Source organism: Zeus faber, assembly GCF_960531495.2.
Source record: "Zeus faber genome assembly, chromosome: 3".
Classification (NCBI taxonomy): domain Eukaryota; kingdom Metazoa; phylum Chordata; class Actinopteri; order Zeiformes; family Zeidae; genus Zeus; species Zeus faber.
Genome location: NC_137190.1, coordinates 1,807,822 through 1,825,332, shown reverse-complemented (window position 1 = coordinate 1,825,332; position 17,511 = coordinate 1,807,822). Strand labels below are relative to the sequence as shown.

The 17,511-nt window shown below is 43.3% G+C and overlaps 4 protein-coding genes across 5 annotated transcripts in view; 1 reads left to right on the top strand and 3 right to left on the bottom strand.

Moving 5' to 3' along the window:
• Positions 1 to 278: 278 nt before the first annotated feature.
• Positions 279 to 5,952, top strand: LOC307228086 (protein C19orf12 homolog). Its single transcript, XM_079997605.1, has 4 exons — positions 279 to 299; positions 3,333 to 3,399; positions 3,775 to 3,936; positions 4,610 to 5,952. The coding sequence occupies exons 3-4, from the start codon at positions 3,777 to 3,779 to the stop codon at positions 4,873 to 4,875; spliced, it is 426 nt and encodes a 141-aa protein (XP_079853731.1). The 5' UTR covers positions 279 to 299; positions 3,333 to 3,399; positions 3,775 to 3,776; the 3' UTR covers positions 4,876 to 5,952.
• A 2,304-nt stretch (positions 5,953 to 8,256) lies between these two features.
• On the bottom strand, positions 8,257 to 10,134 carry plekhf1 (pleckstrin homology domain containing, family F (with FYVE domain) member 1). Its single transcript, XM_079998078.1, has 2 exons — positions 9,792 to 10,134; positions 8,257 to 9,595 (listed from the first exon to the last, which is right to left on the bottom strand). The coding sequence occupies exons 1-2, from the start codon at positions 10,036 to 10,038 to the stop codon at positions 8,997 to 8,999; spliced, it is 846 nt and encodes a 281-aa protein (XP_079854204.1). The 5' UTR covers positions 10,039 to 10,134; the 3' UTR covers positions 8,257 to 8,996.
• Positions 10,135 to 11,276: 1,142 nt separating this feature from the next.
• On the bottom strand, positions 11,277 to 15,826 carry pop4 (POP4 homolog, ribonuclease P/MRP subunit). 2 transcript variants are annotated; one of them, XM_079998206.1, is made up of 7 exons: positions 15,643 to 15,826; positions 15,178 to 15,233; positions 14,228 to 14,448; positions 13,690 to 13,767; positions 13,547 to 13,611; positions 12,585 to 12,686; positions 11,277 to 11,923 (listed from the first exon to the last, which is right to left on the bottom strand). In XM_079998206.1, exons 1-7 carry the CDS (start codon positions 15,647 to 15,649, stop codon positions 11,787 to 11,789), a joined length of 666 nt encoding a protein of 221 aa, XP_079854332.1. In that variant the 5' UTR covers positions 15,650 to 15,826; the 3' UTR covers positions 11,277 to 11,786. The 2 variants fall into 2 exon arrangements, with proteins under 2 accessions (XP_079854332.1, XP_079854333.1); XM_079998207.1 differs by having other exon boundaries at positions 13,547 to 13,608.
• Positions 15,827 to 16,261: 435 nt separating this feature from the next.
• Positions 16,262 to 17,511, bottom strand: part of tpcn2 (two pore segment channel 2) — a 32,493-nt gene continuing 31,243 nt past the window's right edge. Inside the window, exons 24-25 of the mRNA XM_079997900.1 lie at positions 17,475 to 17,511; positions 16,262 to 17,206 (exon numbers count right to left, since the gene is read on the bottom strand). The exon at positions 17,475 to 17,511 is cut by the window's right edge and continues 55 nt beyond it. Of these exons, the coding sequence (XP_079854026.1) occupies positions 17,131 to 17,206; positions 17,475 to 17,511 (113 nt within the window). The 3' untranslated portion in view covers positions 16,262 to 17,130. The remainder of the gene's footprint in view (positions 17,207 to 17,474) is intronic.

The window sequence follows — 17,511 nt, the reverse complement described above, 5'->3', positions numbered from 1 at the left end:
GTCTAAACGTCGATCTTAACTCCTTTGTAGTCTTTATACAAAGCTATGTTCTGTAGCTTGTAGTAATCACAAGTTGTCTGCGGGCGGCTATGTTTTCTTGCACAGAGGCAACGGAACACATTTAGCTCGGAGGTGGGGACCTCCAACCCTGAATAATAGATTTCCGAAGCTCGTAGAACGCAGCACAAGTATGTTTTTTTTATGCCACCAGTTACTGCGCATGCGCGGCACTGTGTTGTATACATCCCATGATGCACTGCGGCCAGAGGCAACTTTCCCCGAAACGACAGAAACTGAAGGTGAGTCTGGATCAGGGTCTGGATCAGGGTCTGGATCAGGGTCTGGATCAGGGTCTGGATCAGGGTCTGGATCAGGGTCTGGATCAGAGTCTGGATCAGAGTCTGGATCAGGGTCTGGATCAGAGTCTGGATCAGGGTCTGGATCAGGGTCTGGATCAGGGTCTGGATCAGGGTCTGGATCAGAGTCTGGATCAGAGTCTGGATCAGGGTCTGGATCAGAGTCTGGATCAGGGTCTGGATCAGGGTCTGGATCAGAGTCTGGATCAGGGTCTGGATCAGGGTCTGGATCAGGGTCTGGATCAGAGTCTGGATCAGGGTCTGGATCAGGGTCTGGATCAGGGTCTGGATCAGTGGTTAAACTTGAATTGATCCAAAGTGTCGCTTGTTTTCAACAGATGCTGTGTTTCAGGGGACGTTTCAATCCTTCACTTTAAATGTTATGTTTATGACTTCAATATCGAGTATTACGTCACAGCATTTAGTTATTTTGTCTTCCAGCTGTTTGGTGTAAAGTTTGCAGGTTTTATGAAACACGTATAAAACGTAGAAATACTCAAGGTAATACACGCAGTAACACAAAGTAGTAAAAAACAGTAATACATAGTATTACACACAGTATAAGAAGGTGTGGTGTTGCTTTCACTTTTGATTCATTGCGTTTTAATGTGACTCACCGGGAGATGGCGCTGCAACTAAAGCAATGAGCTCCGAGTGGCTGCATGTCCTCCACATGTCTTCAGTTTTACTGACATTAGGCATTAAAATGCATTCGTTTGAATTCATGAGGTATACATTTCAACAAACATTTTGTCTGATTGTATTGATCCATATATCTCTTTGGTCAAATTGAGTCATGTTCCTCTGCATCAGACTCCACATTGTGTGGCACGGTGGCATTGTACTGCGGCCTCACAGCAAGAAGGTCCTGGGTTCGATATATAGTGTATAAAGTATATATAGAGTATAGTGTAGTATAGCGTGGCACGGTGGCACAGTGCATTGTACTTGCCTCACAGCAAGAAGGTCCTGGGTTCGATTCCCGCCTGGGGTGCTCTGGCAGGTTATCTCCCAATTAGGAGCCTTTCTGTGTGGAGCTTGCATGTTCCCCCTGTGCTCACATTGGGTTTCCTCCATGTAACATCAGTAAGGACCCCCACCCATAACATGCATAACATCATCATCTGACCAGCGATGGACATATGTAATCAGGTCCCCGGGTGTGGTTGAATGCTGCCCCCGGCTCCTGACTGCCCCCTGGAGGAAGGACAAGCCAGGATGGTTCAATGCAGAGGCCACATTTCACCGGATACCATCCAAAAGCATGTGCGTGTGTGTGTATGCATGTGTTGTAGTGTGGTGTGAGGATTAAAGATTCTTCTTCACATTTCTGATCTAAACATATGCACAGCCACAACATTAAAACAAGCTTCCTTATATTGTGTAGGTCCCCCTGTGCTGCCAAAACAGCTCTGACAATGTGTAGGTCTGTGGTACATGTCAAAGTAACTTCCACATGAATGCCAGAAAAATGTTGCCCAGACTGCTTGCCATCTTCCCATAATGCATCATGGTGCCATTTCTCTCCAGGTAAACAATGCACACGCACCCATTCATTCGCATGATGTCGAAGAAGAGGTGGTCAGGCCTCCACCTTCTTCCACTGCTCCATGGTCCAGTTGTGACGCTCACATGTCCATTGTAGGTGCTTTGGGTGGTGGACAGGGGTCAGCATGGACACTGTGATTGCTCCCATACTCAGCAAGCTGCCATGCACCTGTGTGTGACACCTTTCTATCATAGCACCATTCACTTTTTCACCAATTTGTGCTACAGCTACAATAGCTCTTTTGCGAGATTCAAACCAAAGGGGCTAGACTTCACTCCCCACGTGCATCAATGAGCCTTGGGCCCCGTGACCCTGTGGCCGGTTCAGTGGTCGTCCTTCCTTGGACACTTTTGGTAGTAACCACTGCACAGCGGGAACAGCCACAAGACCTGTGCTTGTGGAGATGCTCTGACCCAGTCGTCCAGCATCACAATGTGCTCCTTGTCAAAGTGGCTCAGATCCTTACCACGCCCATTTTCCTGCTTCTAACATTTCAACTTGAACTGTCTGTTCACTTGCTGTCTAATATCCCACCCCTTGACAGGTGCCAATGCAGATTTAAGAAATGTATTGTCACTCCGGTTGTACAAGTACACTCATGTAAATGGCTGGGAGAGTCCGATACATAGAATTGTAAAAAAAAGGAAAATAAAAAGCAACAAGGTATAGTAGCAAAAAAACGTGTAAAAACAATAAAGGGTATATTGAGAAGCAATAGATATATATTTTTAAAAAGAGTACATACAATCAGTGGTAATAATAATAATAATAGTCCTATTGCACAGATGGTGTGTGTGTGTGTGTGTGTGTGTGTGTGTGTGTGTGTGTGTGTGTGTGTGTGTGTGTGTGTGTGTGTGTGTGTGTGTGTGTGCGCGCGCGCACGTGTGTGCGTGTGTGTGTGTGTGTGTGTGCGCACATGTGTGTGTGTGTGATCTATTGAGAAACCTGGAATGTTCTTTATACAGTAATAAGTATATATATATACTTATTACTGTATACACACAGTGTGCACTTTATTGTGTACACCTGTGCAATCTAATGTAATCCAATACACCAGCTCTGCCATCAATTTTGTGTCATGTTGCCTATAATGTTCAGGGTTGCTGTCAAAGAAGAGGTGTTAATTCAGTTATGTTTTAGCATCGAGGTCATAGATGGCGGTGGTGCTGTACTGAGCTGCATTATATTTAAAGGTGTTTCTAATATTCTGTCAGAGAGAGAGAGAGAGAGAGAGATTTTTTTGATTTTTAAGCATCTTTATTTTAACATTTTCTCTAGTTCACAGTTGCAGACAATACAACAAACACACTTTGTTCACTAACAGAGTCGAGAGAGAGGGAGACTTAACTCCTCTCATGAACTCTAATAATAAACTCTGCCACGCCTGCCTATCCGTGTCTTTTCATAACCTGTCTTTTTTTTTTTAGGATTACCATTCATCTGTCAACAAGTTCCACTTGCCGTTCTAAATACGGAGCAAAACAAGTTATTCAGGTTGGTGTGAGATGTAAACCAGTAACACGTGGATCCGTGTGGAAAGAAACGTGACACTTTAAAACGATCAAAGTAATACACTCAGTAATACAAAGTAGGAACAAAGCAGCACTTTGCTGCTTTTAAATCCAGGTTCAGTGTATAAACTGCACTTTGACCTTTTTATTTTTGTGCTTTTACAATTTGACTTTGTCTTCATCTGTTTTTTTTGTTTTTTTTAATATGTATTATTTATTTCATGTCTTTTATTTCATGTAAAGCACTGAAGTCTGCTGTACTACTACGCTTGTCACTGTTGTGTTGTACACGAGAGCGTCCTGTGCTGCTGATTTTGGCAACAGGCTCCAGGTGTGACCGCTCCTCTCTCCCCTGCAGCGATGGCTCCTCGTATGGACGACGTGATGCGTCTGTGCTGTGACATCTCGGCCCACAGGGAGATCAAGGTGGCGTTGAAGCACTCGGCCAAGGGGGCGATGGTGGCGGGGGGCACGGCCTTCCTGGGGGGGCTGATGCTGGGACCCATGGGAATCGCTGTCGGTGAGACTTTAGGCAGAAACCTACTCAGAGCAACCTTTTTTGGAATGTCTGGTTTTTGGATGGTAAGATGTTTTTAGGGAGATGGCGACAGACGGCGATTGAAGGAGGTGGTTTTGTTTTCCTGAGGTTGAAGGAAAGGATTTGGTTCAATAATAATTCAAGCCTCATGATACGATTCTCCCAACCACTGGGCCGCGGACCGGTGCCAGGCCGCGGGGCATTTGCCACCGGGCTGTGAGAAGTCGGGCGGGGGTGCCCTGTTTAGCCTTTGCTTTAATTATTTATTTATTTAGTTATCTATTTATTTAAAAAAAAAATATTTTCCTCCGTACATACAGGGAGACTCTGTCACCCCCCCTCACGGTCCATGAACATTTGGTGCGGTCTGGTCCGTGATAATAAAAAGGTTGGGAAACCCTGAGAATTGCTGCCAACTTTTCAGTCAACCGTCTGACATGCATTACAAAAGGTTTTCACAGTTTCAGTCTAATACAAAACATTTTAGATTTCAATTAATTTGTGACTATGTTGGTATTTAACTTAGATGTAAAGCGGTTGCACAACTTCCAAACAAAGTATCCACATCACAATTTTTAAATCAATTCAGGAATTGAAATGACAGGAGTGCACCGTGTTGGAGCCCCAGAAAGACATAGACCTGGCTCTCCTCTAGGTGGCGCTGTTGGTGGCTTGATGGGTTCCTGGGTGACCAGCGGCAGGTTCGTCCCTCTCCCCGAGATCCTGATGGAGCTGCCCCCGTCCCAGAAGCAGAAGCTCTACGCCGACGTGGTGGCGATCCTGGACGGCCTGAGCTGGACCGACGTGGCCCAGATGGTGGCGCTGGTGATGGGCAGCGCCACGCTGCAGCAGCAGGTGGTGGCGGCCCTGCTGAGCTACGCCACCAAGGAGCTGGGGGCCAACGTGCGCTACAGCGACTGACTCCAGTCGTCCAGTCGCTGCTTCCCATGAACCGATGTGACCGTCTGTGTCTTGAGGACGGATTTAAACGTTTGTTCAGTGGCTCATTTGAAACTTTCTTCAGAACAACGTGTGAGATGTGGGCCGCAGTGCTGTTCTGGACGCTTCTGGACTCAAGCTCCAGGGTTCCAGGACTCCAGGTCTCCAGGGTTCCAGGACTCCAGGTGTCCAGAGGCTTCAGGGTCCTCTGAGGTGACTTTCACTGCTCACTGATGAAACCACAGAGGGAAGGAACAGTTCCAGTTTAGACCCTCAAATGCACCTGTCTGGTCAAAAATGAGCCGGCTGAAATTTGTTGTTGTTTATAACTTTGTGCATATTATTTAATCAAACCAACATGTAGTTCACATCAATAATACAGTAATAAAGGAATTGCTGGAATTTGAAATGATTAAAATATCCTTCTTTGAAAATAAAAGCAAGAAAACAATCATCTAATCTACAGCTAATCCTCCAATCATCATCTGCATTACAGGGTTATTATTATTATTATTATTATTATTATTATTATTTTGTTCTTTCCCGCACAGCTCTGCCTTAAAACCTGTCTCTCGGGTTCATTATGGGATGTTATTGCCAAACCATTTGAGATGTTTTCTAGATTTTAAACTGATGTGGTCTTTCCATCGCTGTTCTTTCTGCTCCGGTGGGACTTTCCTCTTTAAAGCCTTGTGAAGTGTATGATCAGTTCTCATAGTAATGTCTAAACACACTCATCTCATTTCTTCTGGAGACTGAGCTTTGCATCCTCTGGGTGTTTTGGTTGTTTTGGCATTAAGAAAGTCAGATTTCCAGAAAAGAGCTTCATCACCCTTCATAAACTGTTCCAAGCACATTCTTTTATTTTCTTGTTTTTTGCATTTATGTACCTGCTCCTGTTGCAGTTTTACTTCGGTGCATTTCAGCAGGATTTTCAAAGGGCGTCATGGACTTTCTGGAGCTTCAGATCTACTCAATTTGTAAATGCATTTTTTAAATTGACTTATTTGTATTCCAAAAATGTATATTGATCTAGTCTTATTTTTCTATCAAACTGAAATAAACCATTTAAGTTTACTCATTTCCACTTGTCATATTAACCTGAAACGGCCCAACAGCATCAGTTATTCCTCCAGTGCCCGCGCGGTGCTGCTGGTCGCAGGACAGTGTGAAGTACAACCCAAGTTAAGCTTCTCAAGGTTCCTTCCTCCCCCGGTGTTTCTCTGAGTGTTGGGATGCCTGGCGGGGTTCAGACCAGGGGAAGGGGGGAAGCCTGTGATGTCCTTTTTAATGCTACAGAAATACAGGAGTTGATGCGACCTGAGGCTGACGTCTGAGACACCATTGAAGAAGAAGAAGAAGAAGAAGAAGAAGAACAATCTTTAATCGTCACACATCACACCACACTACAACACATGTACATGCACACACACACACACACATGCACATGCTTTGGATGGTGCCGGTGAAATGGTTCCTCTGCGTCTAACCATCCTGGCTTGTCCTTCCTCCGAGGCCACAGCCAGGTCAGACCATGATGGGTGCATGTTTTTGGGTGGGGGTCCTTACTGACGTGAGGTGGAGGAAACCCCATGTGAGCACGGGGAGAACATGCAAACTGATGATGAAGTGAAGGTTTCCTGAGAAGAGGAAGGTTCTGACCACAGTGATGATGGACAGATTGCAATAAGGTCGCCGTGCGTTTCCTTCCTCTTTTTTTTAAAAGACTCTTTGTTAATAAACCGCCGTGTTTGTGTGTGTGACGCCGTCAGACACCACGTCTGATCATGTTATGTTAGAGCCTGCCCTCCCTCCACCCTCATGTGGTCATATTTGGAAGAGTTTCAGTCGGAACACGGAGGTTTCACATTTCAACCTCGTTTTAAAAAGGAGAAGAACAACACCGAATGCTGCAAAGTTATGAATGGAACCTGAGGTCACATGACGTTCAAGAAGTAACCTAGAAACCTAGAAATGTGTTTCAACCAAGGTGCCACACCAGCGTGCTGTGAGAGCTGTGAACGTTTCTCAAACTGCCCTTCAAAGATGTCCAATGAAACCGAGCTCTTGCGTTGCAAGATCAAAATTGCAAGGCTGCACTAATCTACTTCATCAGTTTTAGCAGAACAAGTTTCACTCTGAAAGTATTGACTGTTAGTAGTGATGAAAGGTTCAACTCTTTTTTAGGATAGAAAGAGAAAGTCACTCAAAGCGTTGTTTTTGTTGTTTGTAGTGTGATTTTGGTCTTTCTGTGAGCGAGGGAGGATAGACAGGAGGCAGAGTCAGAATCATTCCATTCTGTCAAAACACATTCATTTAAGTGGAATGAAAAGTGTAAATTATAGATCAGTCCAAGTGACTAGACTTTTTTATTTCTTGGACTTATACCAAGTGGCCCCCGACTCCCGCTGGAAACCCATCGTTGCGGGTCTGCATCTCCAGACCAGTGGGCCACAGCAAAAAGTGCAGTTATGCATGTTTGTTTTTAGCAGTTCAAAGCTGTGTTGCTGGTGTGCCGTGAAAAAGGATTCGTCCTCAGTTATTATTTTCAGTTTGTGAGTCCACTCTCTGGACCACTCTTGTCCACTCACTACCTGGTCATTGAAAAGATTTGTTTGCAACAAACAAATTGCTTGCTAGTCTAGGTCATAATATTAATAATAATCTTAGTATAAAGGAAGGAATCCAATCTCCTTCACACTTGGTAGGTGTTTTGCTGGGTAATCCAAGTATGTGCAGTGTCCAATTTGGTGCAATTTGGACACGTGACACATGTAATATGAATAAACATATTACAAGCAACAACGAGTCGCTCAGTTGTGCGCAGCAGCAGGGCGGGCAGGGCTCCAGGGCTCTGACACTGAGTCACTAAGGTCTGCAGTGCAGCCCCTTCCCAACAGTGCAGCCCAACGGGCACTGCACTAGTAATAATGATAATAATAAGCCTGGTTCTACATGTTTCTGAGGTGTTTAGTGGGTAACAGGATAGGGGTGTCGCTGTGGGATTACTTTATTGTAAAAGGTGTGAAGTCGAAGAAAAAAGGTTGGAAACGCTTCTGACACGGTGACAGAAATTCACCTTTTCAACATTTTTTTGTTATTCATTCGCATTCATTTATTTTTGCCTTTTTCTTTACTATTACTATTTGATTGCCTCCTGTGAATAAAGCTCTTTCAGTGAAATGCTGTGTATGAAAGGTGTTATACACATAAAGGTTGTTTTCTTATTATTACTATTTCCTTGTTCCGTGTTGCTCTGTGGAAATGTGCATCCAGACTCACGTCTCTGAAACAGGTCGGACGCCAAGATGAATAGTTAGTTATTGAGGACACACACACACACACAAACATTCCAGCGAGATAAACTTTCATGAACTGTTTATTCTCAATATTGTTTTCACTCTGGAAAATGCACTAAAATCACAATAGAAGAAAGAGGGTTTACTATTCATCTTCTAGATTCCCCTCAGAAGGTGGGTGTAGTAGGTAAAACAGCATCACTACTTGTGATGTGTGATCATTGACAAATCCAACCGTCCTCCTGTAAACATCAGATAATCCTGCTCATTGTTCTACAGGACGACGTTGGACTCACCGCAGCAGCGATCACAAAACCTCCTCATTAAATATCATATATACTCATATATACACACCATTTAAATGTACACGTTAGAATGTTGGCGGTGTTTAAAGTCGCACCCTCACATTTTATACAATCCAATGTGTTCCTTGTTCCTCTTCGCGGCTTCCAAAATGTCAACGTCCCGTTCCTTCCTGTTTTCCTCCTTGGAGGTTTGTCCAGTTTCAGCTTCGTTTCATAGCTTCTTGGTAGATTGAGTGAAACTAAAGTTACAATCCAGAAGCTGTCGTCAGGGTCTGAGGTCAGCTCGCACCACACTTTATTTTGGCCTCATCCATATATATTTTTTTGGATTGTAAATCAAATAATGACACACATATTTCAGTAAGTGGTGTATGATTTGAAAAACAACAACCTTATATCGATTGAAATAAAGCTTAAGATTCGGTTCTATGTGTTTTAAAATCTAAAATCATTCAAAAATATTTATAAATGATTTAAAGTTTATTTTTATCTAGTTGACTCATTTGATGCAGGATCCAGGTGTGCTCTTCTTGGCACAATGTGCTGTTTTCAGGTAGGTGTATGGGGTCCAGGTTTCCGCAGGGCAGTGCAGCCACAGTTTGGAAGTGTGGCGCTCGCTGGAGTCGCCGTCGTTCTCTCCCTCGCTGGGCACCTCGTCCTCCATGCTGCCCCCCCTCTGCCGCGCCTCGTCGTGGTTGTCTTTCTCCTGGAGGAGGTTCTGCTGGCACAGCCGGCAGACCCGGAGCGGCTTGGTGGGGTTGATGTGCGGCAGCAGGACCCGCTCCTTGGAGCAGCGCTCGCACACCAGGAAGCCGCAGTTCCTGCAGTGGTGGCGTCTCTTGGTGACACTGAACACTCTGGTGCAGCGCATGCAAAGGGCGGAGACCTGGTCCGGGATCCAGGCCATGGCGAAGGTGGAGCCGGGTCTGCAGTCGCTGCTCCGGAGCAGGCTGGAGCGGCAGTCCTCGATGTGCTCCATCCAGGCCCGCTTCTCCTGCAGCGACGCGGCCGCCACGTAGAAGGACTTGCGTGGCGTACGGATCAGCCACTGGTTCTTCATCATTGTACAGTCCTCCAAGTCTTCCATCTGGATGTGTTCTGGGGAAAGAATAATGAAATGTTAATGAAATAATAGCTCTAATATAGACTCACTGTTTCACACTCAGTCCATTTAATGGTCAACAACTTAAAACAGGTAAATATACCAATTCTGAGATAACACTTTCAAAATAAATAAGCTCCTGCACTAAGGTGTAGAAAAAAAAGCAGTTTAAACTGTTTGAGGTCTGCTCACCTAGAGGTATGATTTTCTGGCCCTTGAGCCAACGGCCGTGCACGATGATGCTCCCATAAACCAGGACATCGTTGAAGAGGAAAAAGGCTTTGGGCTGCGGGCGACGACGGCACTGCTTGATCAGTCGTCCCTCTCCGACCAGGACGCGACTCGGCATGGCCAGAACCGTCCCCGTCGGGCCGAACAAGCTCTCCACCGCCTGGATGCGCTCCCGGTTCTCCAGGGTGAAGGCTATCTTGCTCGCCATGACAATGGGTCGAGTGGAAATCAGACAGTCCAGCGGATGAATTCAAATGCAGATTTTGGAAGCTCTCTGATAGATGTGGTCCTGCTCAGTCTCGCTCTATGCTCTGTCTGTATGCACCACAACGCAGACTTAGCTTTTTCATGCTCAAGTCTTGCTTCATGTATGATGACATCAAGAAAAGGGGAAGTTCCAGAGTCTGAGGCAAACAGGTTTTACAAAGAAGAAAGGGAGAGGTACGTAGCAAAGGAACTACCAAGAATTCCCCACTTAAGCCTTCATCAGAAAAACGGGGAATTTCAACACTACCATTGTTGAGGTAATGTAGGTACAAATGGAAATCAACAGATGAAAAAAGAATAAAGCAAAAAGTATTAACAAGCAAACTAAGTAACAAAGAGGTTTGCATTTTTTGGTTTTCTGGAAAGGCCTCTTGGAAGACTAAGCTCTGGTAGAGTCATTCCCAAATAAAATAAAATAATATTACTCATTTGGCTGTGGACCCCCTGCAATTTCTTCCCAGACCCCAGTTTTGGAATCCCTGGTCAAAGAGCCGAAAGACCCATCGTATAATAACAATAATCATCTTACTGGTGAATATTGTGGGACCGGCTGAAACAGAAAAGGAGGAAACTGTGGAAAGTTTTGGGCATCGTTTGTCACGGGGAGGAATCCACGCTTCACTTCATCAGATAATGTGCATGAGTTAGAATCCGGAAATGTTTCCAGTAACAAAAGCAAAACACCTCAACAAGGAAGAACTTCTTGAAAACAAGCTCTTGTTTAATTCAGGGAGTGAACTTTGGGGAAGTGAAATCAGTGACCTCCAGCCATCTTCCTTATTTTAAGAAAACCATGTTCTGCAAGGACATTTCTAGTAAAACATTTTTCTTGTAGGAAATTCTTGTTGTAAAGACATTCTTCAAATTTGGCAGTTATTTTATGAATCCATTTCTTCCTCCCTCTACATTAAGCTTTTTATTTAATCATTTTTGTAAATGTTGCAGCGTAAAACACTGTAAATACAGTGATTTCTCTTCACATACTTAGTTTTCAAACCCAGAACATTGTTGCTCTGACTCTTTAACCACTGATCCACCGTAATGAAAGTAAAAGTAGAATCAACCTTGTATTTCACGCATGTTGAGACCAACCGCTGGTAAAGTCACTTTTAGAAATGACTTTGACTTAGTTGATTTCCACCATTAAAAAGACAAATGGCAAGAATTCTTAGGCCACAATAAAGTGAAAACAAAAAGAAGGGAACGGCTTTATTGAGGAACGTAAAGTGAAATGCTTGTTCTGCTCTGTAGAGGGCGCTAGAGTACACGACACGCTCCAGGAATTATTCTGACGATATATCATAAGATGCCCTTTCAACCCTACCAACAGCACCACCCATGTTACTTTCTTCTAAAGAGTGGAGGCATATTGTGAAGTTTCTCTCTTCCCTTCGGAGCTGCGGCCCTTGAGCAAGGCACTAAACGTGGCAGCGTGTCAGTAACCAGTGCAGCAGGAAATGAAGCGTAGACATCAAACCCCTCCTCTGGACTCGCCGACGCTTCGGTAAAAAAACTTGTTATTAACATGTGACTCATGTTCCAAAGATTTTGTTGAGCTGTGAACGTCCACATGAGCAGCAGGGGGTCCGATCGCCCGGGGACAGAGTTGGTTCACGGCGTCCCCAGTCATCATCCACCCAGAGACCGGGGCGTCCGTTTGGGCGGAGGCTTTTCCAACCACGACCTCCGTCACAAGTCCATGCTTCCTTGCGCCTTGAACTTCTTGGCGGAGCGCTCGCTGGCGCGGTACTCAAACTTGTTGCCGTAGATGTGAGAGACGAAGCCGTTGATTTCCACAGAGAAGACGCTGTTCCTCTTGGGGATCACTGTGGAATAACGACCAAGGAGGGATTTTAGAGACGGGAGGAAGGATTCTGAGTAAATACAATGCAGGTTACAGGGCTCCAGACTCAAATTGTCCCTACTAAAATTTTAATGATTGATTTAAGGAGGGAAAAAACAAACAAATAATAAAAATTAAAAAAACCTCGGCATGTTTGCAAGCTGTGCTGGCGCTCCTAGGTATAAATGTTGTCGCTCTATCTTCAAAAACGCTCGCACAATGTGACTAAATGGTGGCAGTCTGGAGCTCCGGGTTCTTTTGGATCCTGTCGTTCTCAGTGTGGAGTTGGTAAAGAGATAAAACCAATTCCTGTTCAATCTCCAACAAAAAGCAGAGCTCGTTGTGGTGAACACGCTGGCTTGTCAAACTTTCCAAGATTTGAAAGATTTCTCACAATTGTATAGAAAGGAAGATCGATTTCTCACTATCTTCCTTTCTCACCATTTACTACAACTACAAATAAATTGGAATAAAAAAGTAAACCAAAAATTGAACGACCACATTCAAATATTTTAAAACCATTCGATAAAAAATTGAAATAACAATGTTCCATATAATAGTAATTATTAATAAATACCACATTCATTCGGGTATAAATAAAAAAAACAGCCATCAAAATGATTGAGATGGGGATGTGGCCGGACCTTTGAGCCTGTCGTCTGTGGTGATGATTTTGAAGACGTGTTTGAATTCCTGGAGCAGGATCCCTGTGGTTCCCACGTACGACGGACACTTGGACCGAACGACTGCAGCAAGAAAGGAAAGGTTCCGGAGCAGCATGTGATCAAACACAGAGAAACAAACACGTTCTGCAAAACTAAACCGTTGGTAAAATCAGGACATAAACATGAAACGATTATAAGGGGTTGGTACTTCAAAACAAAACAAAAAATCAAAAAGTACTTTTGAATAAATATCAACCCAAGTTTCATAACATAACATATTTTGGCTTCTTAATGCATTTAACTTTCATGTACAATTTTAACATGAGGAACATAAAATACATTTTTCCAAAGGCTGAGGCTGATTATGCCACAAGCAGAGAGACGTGAGATCTTTTAACGAGATTCAGGTTGATATGACGATAAAATAAAATGTCCATGACATTCATCTTCTCACTTTACCCTCGGCGTTTCCCAGCTGATGACATCACATGAGACTGCAGAAGTCACTTCCTTTTTGGAAATGAAATGTCAAGATTCTCCGAGTGATATTTTCGGAGCCGTGGAAGCGCTGGATCTCACGTCCTTCCGTGTGGGAGCCACGTACAACGGGTCCAGTACGATCCCAAAAGGACGGCGACCGGATGAACACCGGACGGAGACTTGAGCATTGCAAAACACCGACCCCGCCCGCCAAACTCTCACCAGGAAAACTCTCCACACAAGCATTTTTTATTATTTCTAGAGAACTTTGAAACAGCCCAAAACGTTGATAAATGAAGTGTCACGACGTAGGTTTAGTACCACACACACGCAACTCATGGTTTCCACACGCGCAGTCTTTACTAAAGCCAACGTCAGCGCAGGAAACCAGGGTTTTGTTTTTTTTCTTGGTGGCTCTGAGAAACATGTTTGGTTTGAGTAGGAAGCAGAAGGACTTGTACCTGTGATGACGGCTCCGTGGAGATCTGCTTTCAGGAGCTTCTGCTGAAGGAGCTGCGGACTGCTGCTGAACGAGGGGACGCACGGATGAGAGACGCATCAAGAAGGAAACAGCACTCAAGCCACAGACTGTCAGGGCTCCCACCTTCCAGGTTTTAATCCGTTGCAAATGCTCAGGATGTACTGCTTCCACAGGTCGTGCAGCGGCAGGAAAAGCTTGTATCTTTAAGTGGAGACACAATAATTCACAAGATAATTCCAAATCACAATATATTATCTCAGCCCCAATACAATACAAAACGGATGTTTCTCAGACGGATGAGCTTGTGGTTCCTCAGCCATCCACTGTCGCCTTGTGAGAACCAGACCTTGAGCAGACCAGGGGCTGTCAAGACCTCGCACCAAAGACTGCTGGAACCAGGCTACATCTACTGGGCATTGAAACTGAATATTTTTGTGACCCCGACTGAATATAATCAATACTATCAAGCATCAATACTTTACGTAGCTCTCAATGTTTGATTTTGACACCAAACAGTTGACCACGTCAGCATCAGTGACTCTAAAATAAAACAAAAAGTTTATCCAGGCGAGGACAATGTGTGTTTTAATGTTCTAAAGACAGGAGGTTTGTTATTTAAAAGCAGTTGTGACCTTTAAGGCGGTGTTCCTGTAGACCTCACCTCTGCTGCTCAGGCTTGATGTGGAACAGCTTGAGTTCCCTCCTCAGTTTGGCGCTGAGGCCCTTGGCCCTCTTGGTTCTGGTCTTAGTGCCCTTGGACCTGGCATACTCCAGTATCAGCGCCTTGTGTTTAAGCACGTCCAGAGACTCCTCCGTCACCGTGGGCATGCTGCTCACGATGAAGGCCTGCATGAACACCTCCGCTTGCTGCTTGCTTTTGCTCTGGAAGTGGGAAAAGAGAATCAAGTCCCCGTTACAATAGAAAGCAAAGCATTTAAAGTAGCACTGTGTAGGACTCTCCAGTGTTGCACCTGCGCTTTAAATAGTGAGTGAACAACCTTAAATGGCAATACATTCTGCAATTTATCTTCTTTTTGCTTAGCACTGAGAGGCAGGTGTTTTTTCCTTACATTACATAGTGAACTTTGTTTCAGAATATGCTATTATAATACTTTGTATATCTTATTTACTTTTGTGAACGTTTGGTTCAGTTTCTTAATACGTAAAACAGAGAAGTATGAAGCCCGGACAGAGTCCTCGTTCATCCTGACCCATCGTTCTCTCACCACAGAGAAAACAAACAGTGAATATGTTCCGATTGGGCTCATCAGCCTCATACTCTTCAGGAGGGTGAAAGGTACATCTATTGTGAGTTTAAGTTGTTTGTTCACCGTGTAAACACTAGAGAGCCTGACACATAGCGGCTTTAAAAACCTTGATCACAAATAAAAAGTCTAAATGCTTGATGTCAGCTAGGGATGGCCTCAGTATCGATGATTTGAGGATTTACTTCAGGTGCGTTCATGAGGACCAACGACTAGTAATGTGGATATTAGCACCACTGATTAGAAGAGTCTATAAAAGGTCAGAAAACAACGTTTAATGTTGTAACCAGAACCACAATCCCAGATCCTAGTATTAAATGGATGTATCGTCCTGGATCCAGCTCACCCGGAGGCCCAGGAGCTTCTCCAGATCCGGAGGGATGGACGAACGGAGGATTTCATCTGTAAATTAAATATAAATTAAACCCAGAAAGAATAAAAACTAACTAAAACTAACTAAAATAACAAAGTAAACACTAAAATAACAAACACTAAAATAGCAAATTAAACATGACAATAATATAAATTCAACATAAAATATAAATGTAACATTAAATCACAAATTAAACACTAAAATATAAATTAAACATTAAATGATATCAATTCCGATTCTAATATATTTGATATAACATTAAATAAGTAAAATAACAAATGAAACACTAAAACATAAATTAAACATTAAATAATATCAATTCCGATTCTAATATATTTGATATAACATTAAATAAGTAAAATAACAAATGAAACAGGTTAAAAACAAACACGGCTGAGCTCAAGCTTCTGTTTGAGCAGGAAAACGTGTTGAACTCACCGCTCATCTGGTCTGGAAGCTGCTGGAGCTGGTTGGTTAGTTAGTAGTGGGTCGGTTAGTAGTGGGTTAGTTAGTAGTGGGTCAGTTAGTAGTTATTTATTAGTTATTTCTTATGAAGTTAGTACTTTGTACTTTATCAGTTTTGTTTTATTTCACTGAAGCCGCTGCGACATAGACCATAAGACGCATGCGCAAAGCGACGCACGGCCAGTGGGAAACACTTCCGGGTCTCCTCCTCGCCGCCTCTTTTAATGGCGGTTTGGTGCATCGCCGCCACCTGCTGGACTGGATGAGGAGCAGCGCATTAAAAAATATTCAACAAATAAAAAGTGATCAATGTATTAATTCCCATGTGGAGACGTTGTCCTCCCATCCTAAAAATACATATAATATTCATGTACAAATAACTATATATATATTTATAAAACGCTGCATATTTTATTTAATGAATTAAAGTCAATTTTATCAAGTTTGTTGCCATGATAATTGATAATTGAATGAGAAAAATCTTCCATATATATAAATATATCTGACTGAATGTGTGAAATAAACTCACTGTGCTCACAAAGGCATTTCCAACATGACATAACATTCATTAAAAGACAAAAGAATCATTAAATATGTCCCAAAGTAGTCGTTTATTTTTACTTTTTTTTTTTTACAAAATGTATTTAAATTCTTTTTCCATAAAAAAACAACAAGGCAAAGAATGCCATTTTCCCATTTGATTCAAAAACACCATTATAAATAAAATAAAAACCTGACCAAACCAAAGGTTTTCCCTTTGTCCTTGAAATAAAAATCCCATTTTAGCAGCTTCACCGCAGCCTGTTAAAGGAGCATTCCACCTAATGTGACCTGGACACTGTTCCAACCACAGCTATCATCGAATAATAATTATACATAATAAAAGGAAAAATGTACACTATAGTAATCATAAAAACACCCCAAACATCTTCAAATCTGTCAAGGTGAAAAACTGAAAATCACATTTGGTTGAGACAATCGATGCGGTTTGAAAATACTGAAAAATTAGGTTCAGGTCAAAGGTCGCAATGAGTGTTTTTGAAGTGACAGTGAATCGACGAGAGGCTAAGGAAGCAGAAAGATGCAGAAAAGAGAAGATTTTAGGAATTAAGTCAATTATGTCATTTACACAAAGCTGTAGGATGCTTTGTATTGATCGAGATGGAAGAAATCATTTTTTCCTTGTTTTGTGTCACATTACTTTGTTATCTCTTGTTGCCATATTTTTAAAACATACACGATATTATCAGCGCTAAAATAAAATAATAGTTTTTACCAGTGGTATCATGGATGACAAACTGGAAACGTTCACAAAAGTGTGATAATTTAAAAAATCAGGACGAAGAAACTCCAGTAGAACCAGGATCGTGTGTGTGCGTGTGTGTGTGCGTGTGTGTGTGCGTGCGTGCGTGCGTGCGTGTGCGTGTGTGTGTGCGTGTCCGTGTGCGTGTGTGCGTGTTGCTAATGCAGGTGGAGGTGCGGGTGGAGGTGCAGCTGACACAGAATCTCTTCCTCCGTCGGCTCCTGGATGTGTTCTCTAGAGAGAGAGAGAAGTGAAAGTCACCTCCGTCTCATCAAATCCATTTGTCAACATTTGAAAGTGATGTCATCATATTTTTTCTTTAGTCACGAACTGAAAAGGCCTCAAAGGCTCCATCAGCGATGCTGGTCGGTTAACGACACACAGCGCCACCCAAAGGAGGGCGTAGGAACTACACCAAGGGTGGCAAACGTCGCTCAACGCTCTGATCCGTTTCACGGATTGAACCTTTAAAAGGAGGCGTGGGAAGCAAAAGGCCTCGTACTTGAACATGAGCTGCACCGACGTCTCGTAGCGCGTCC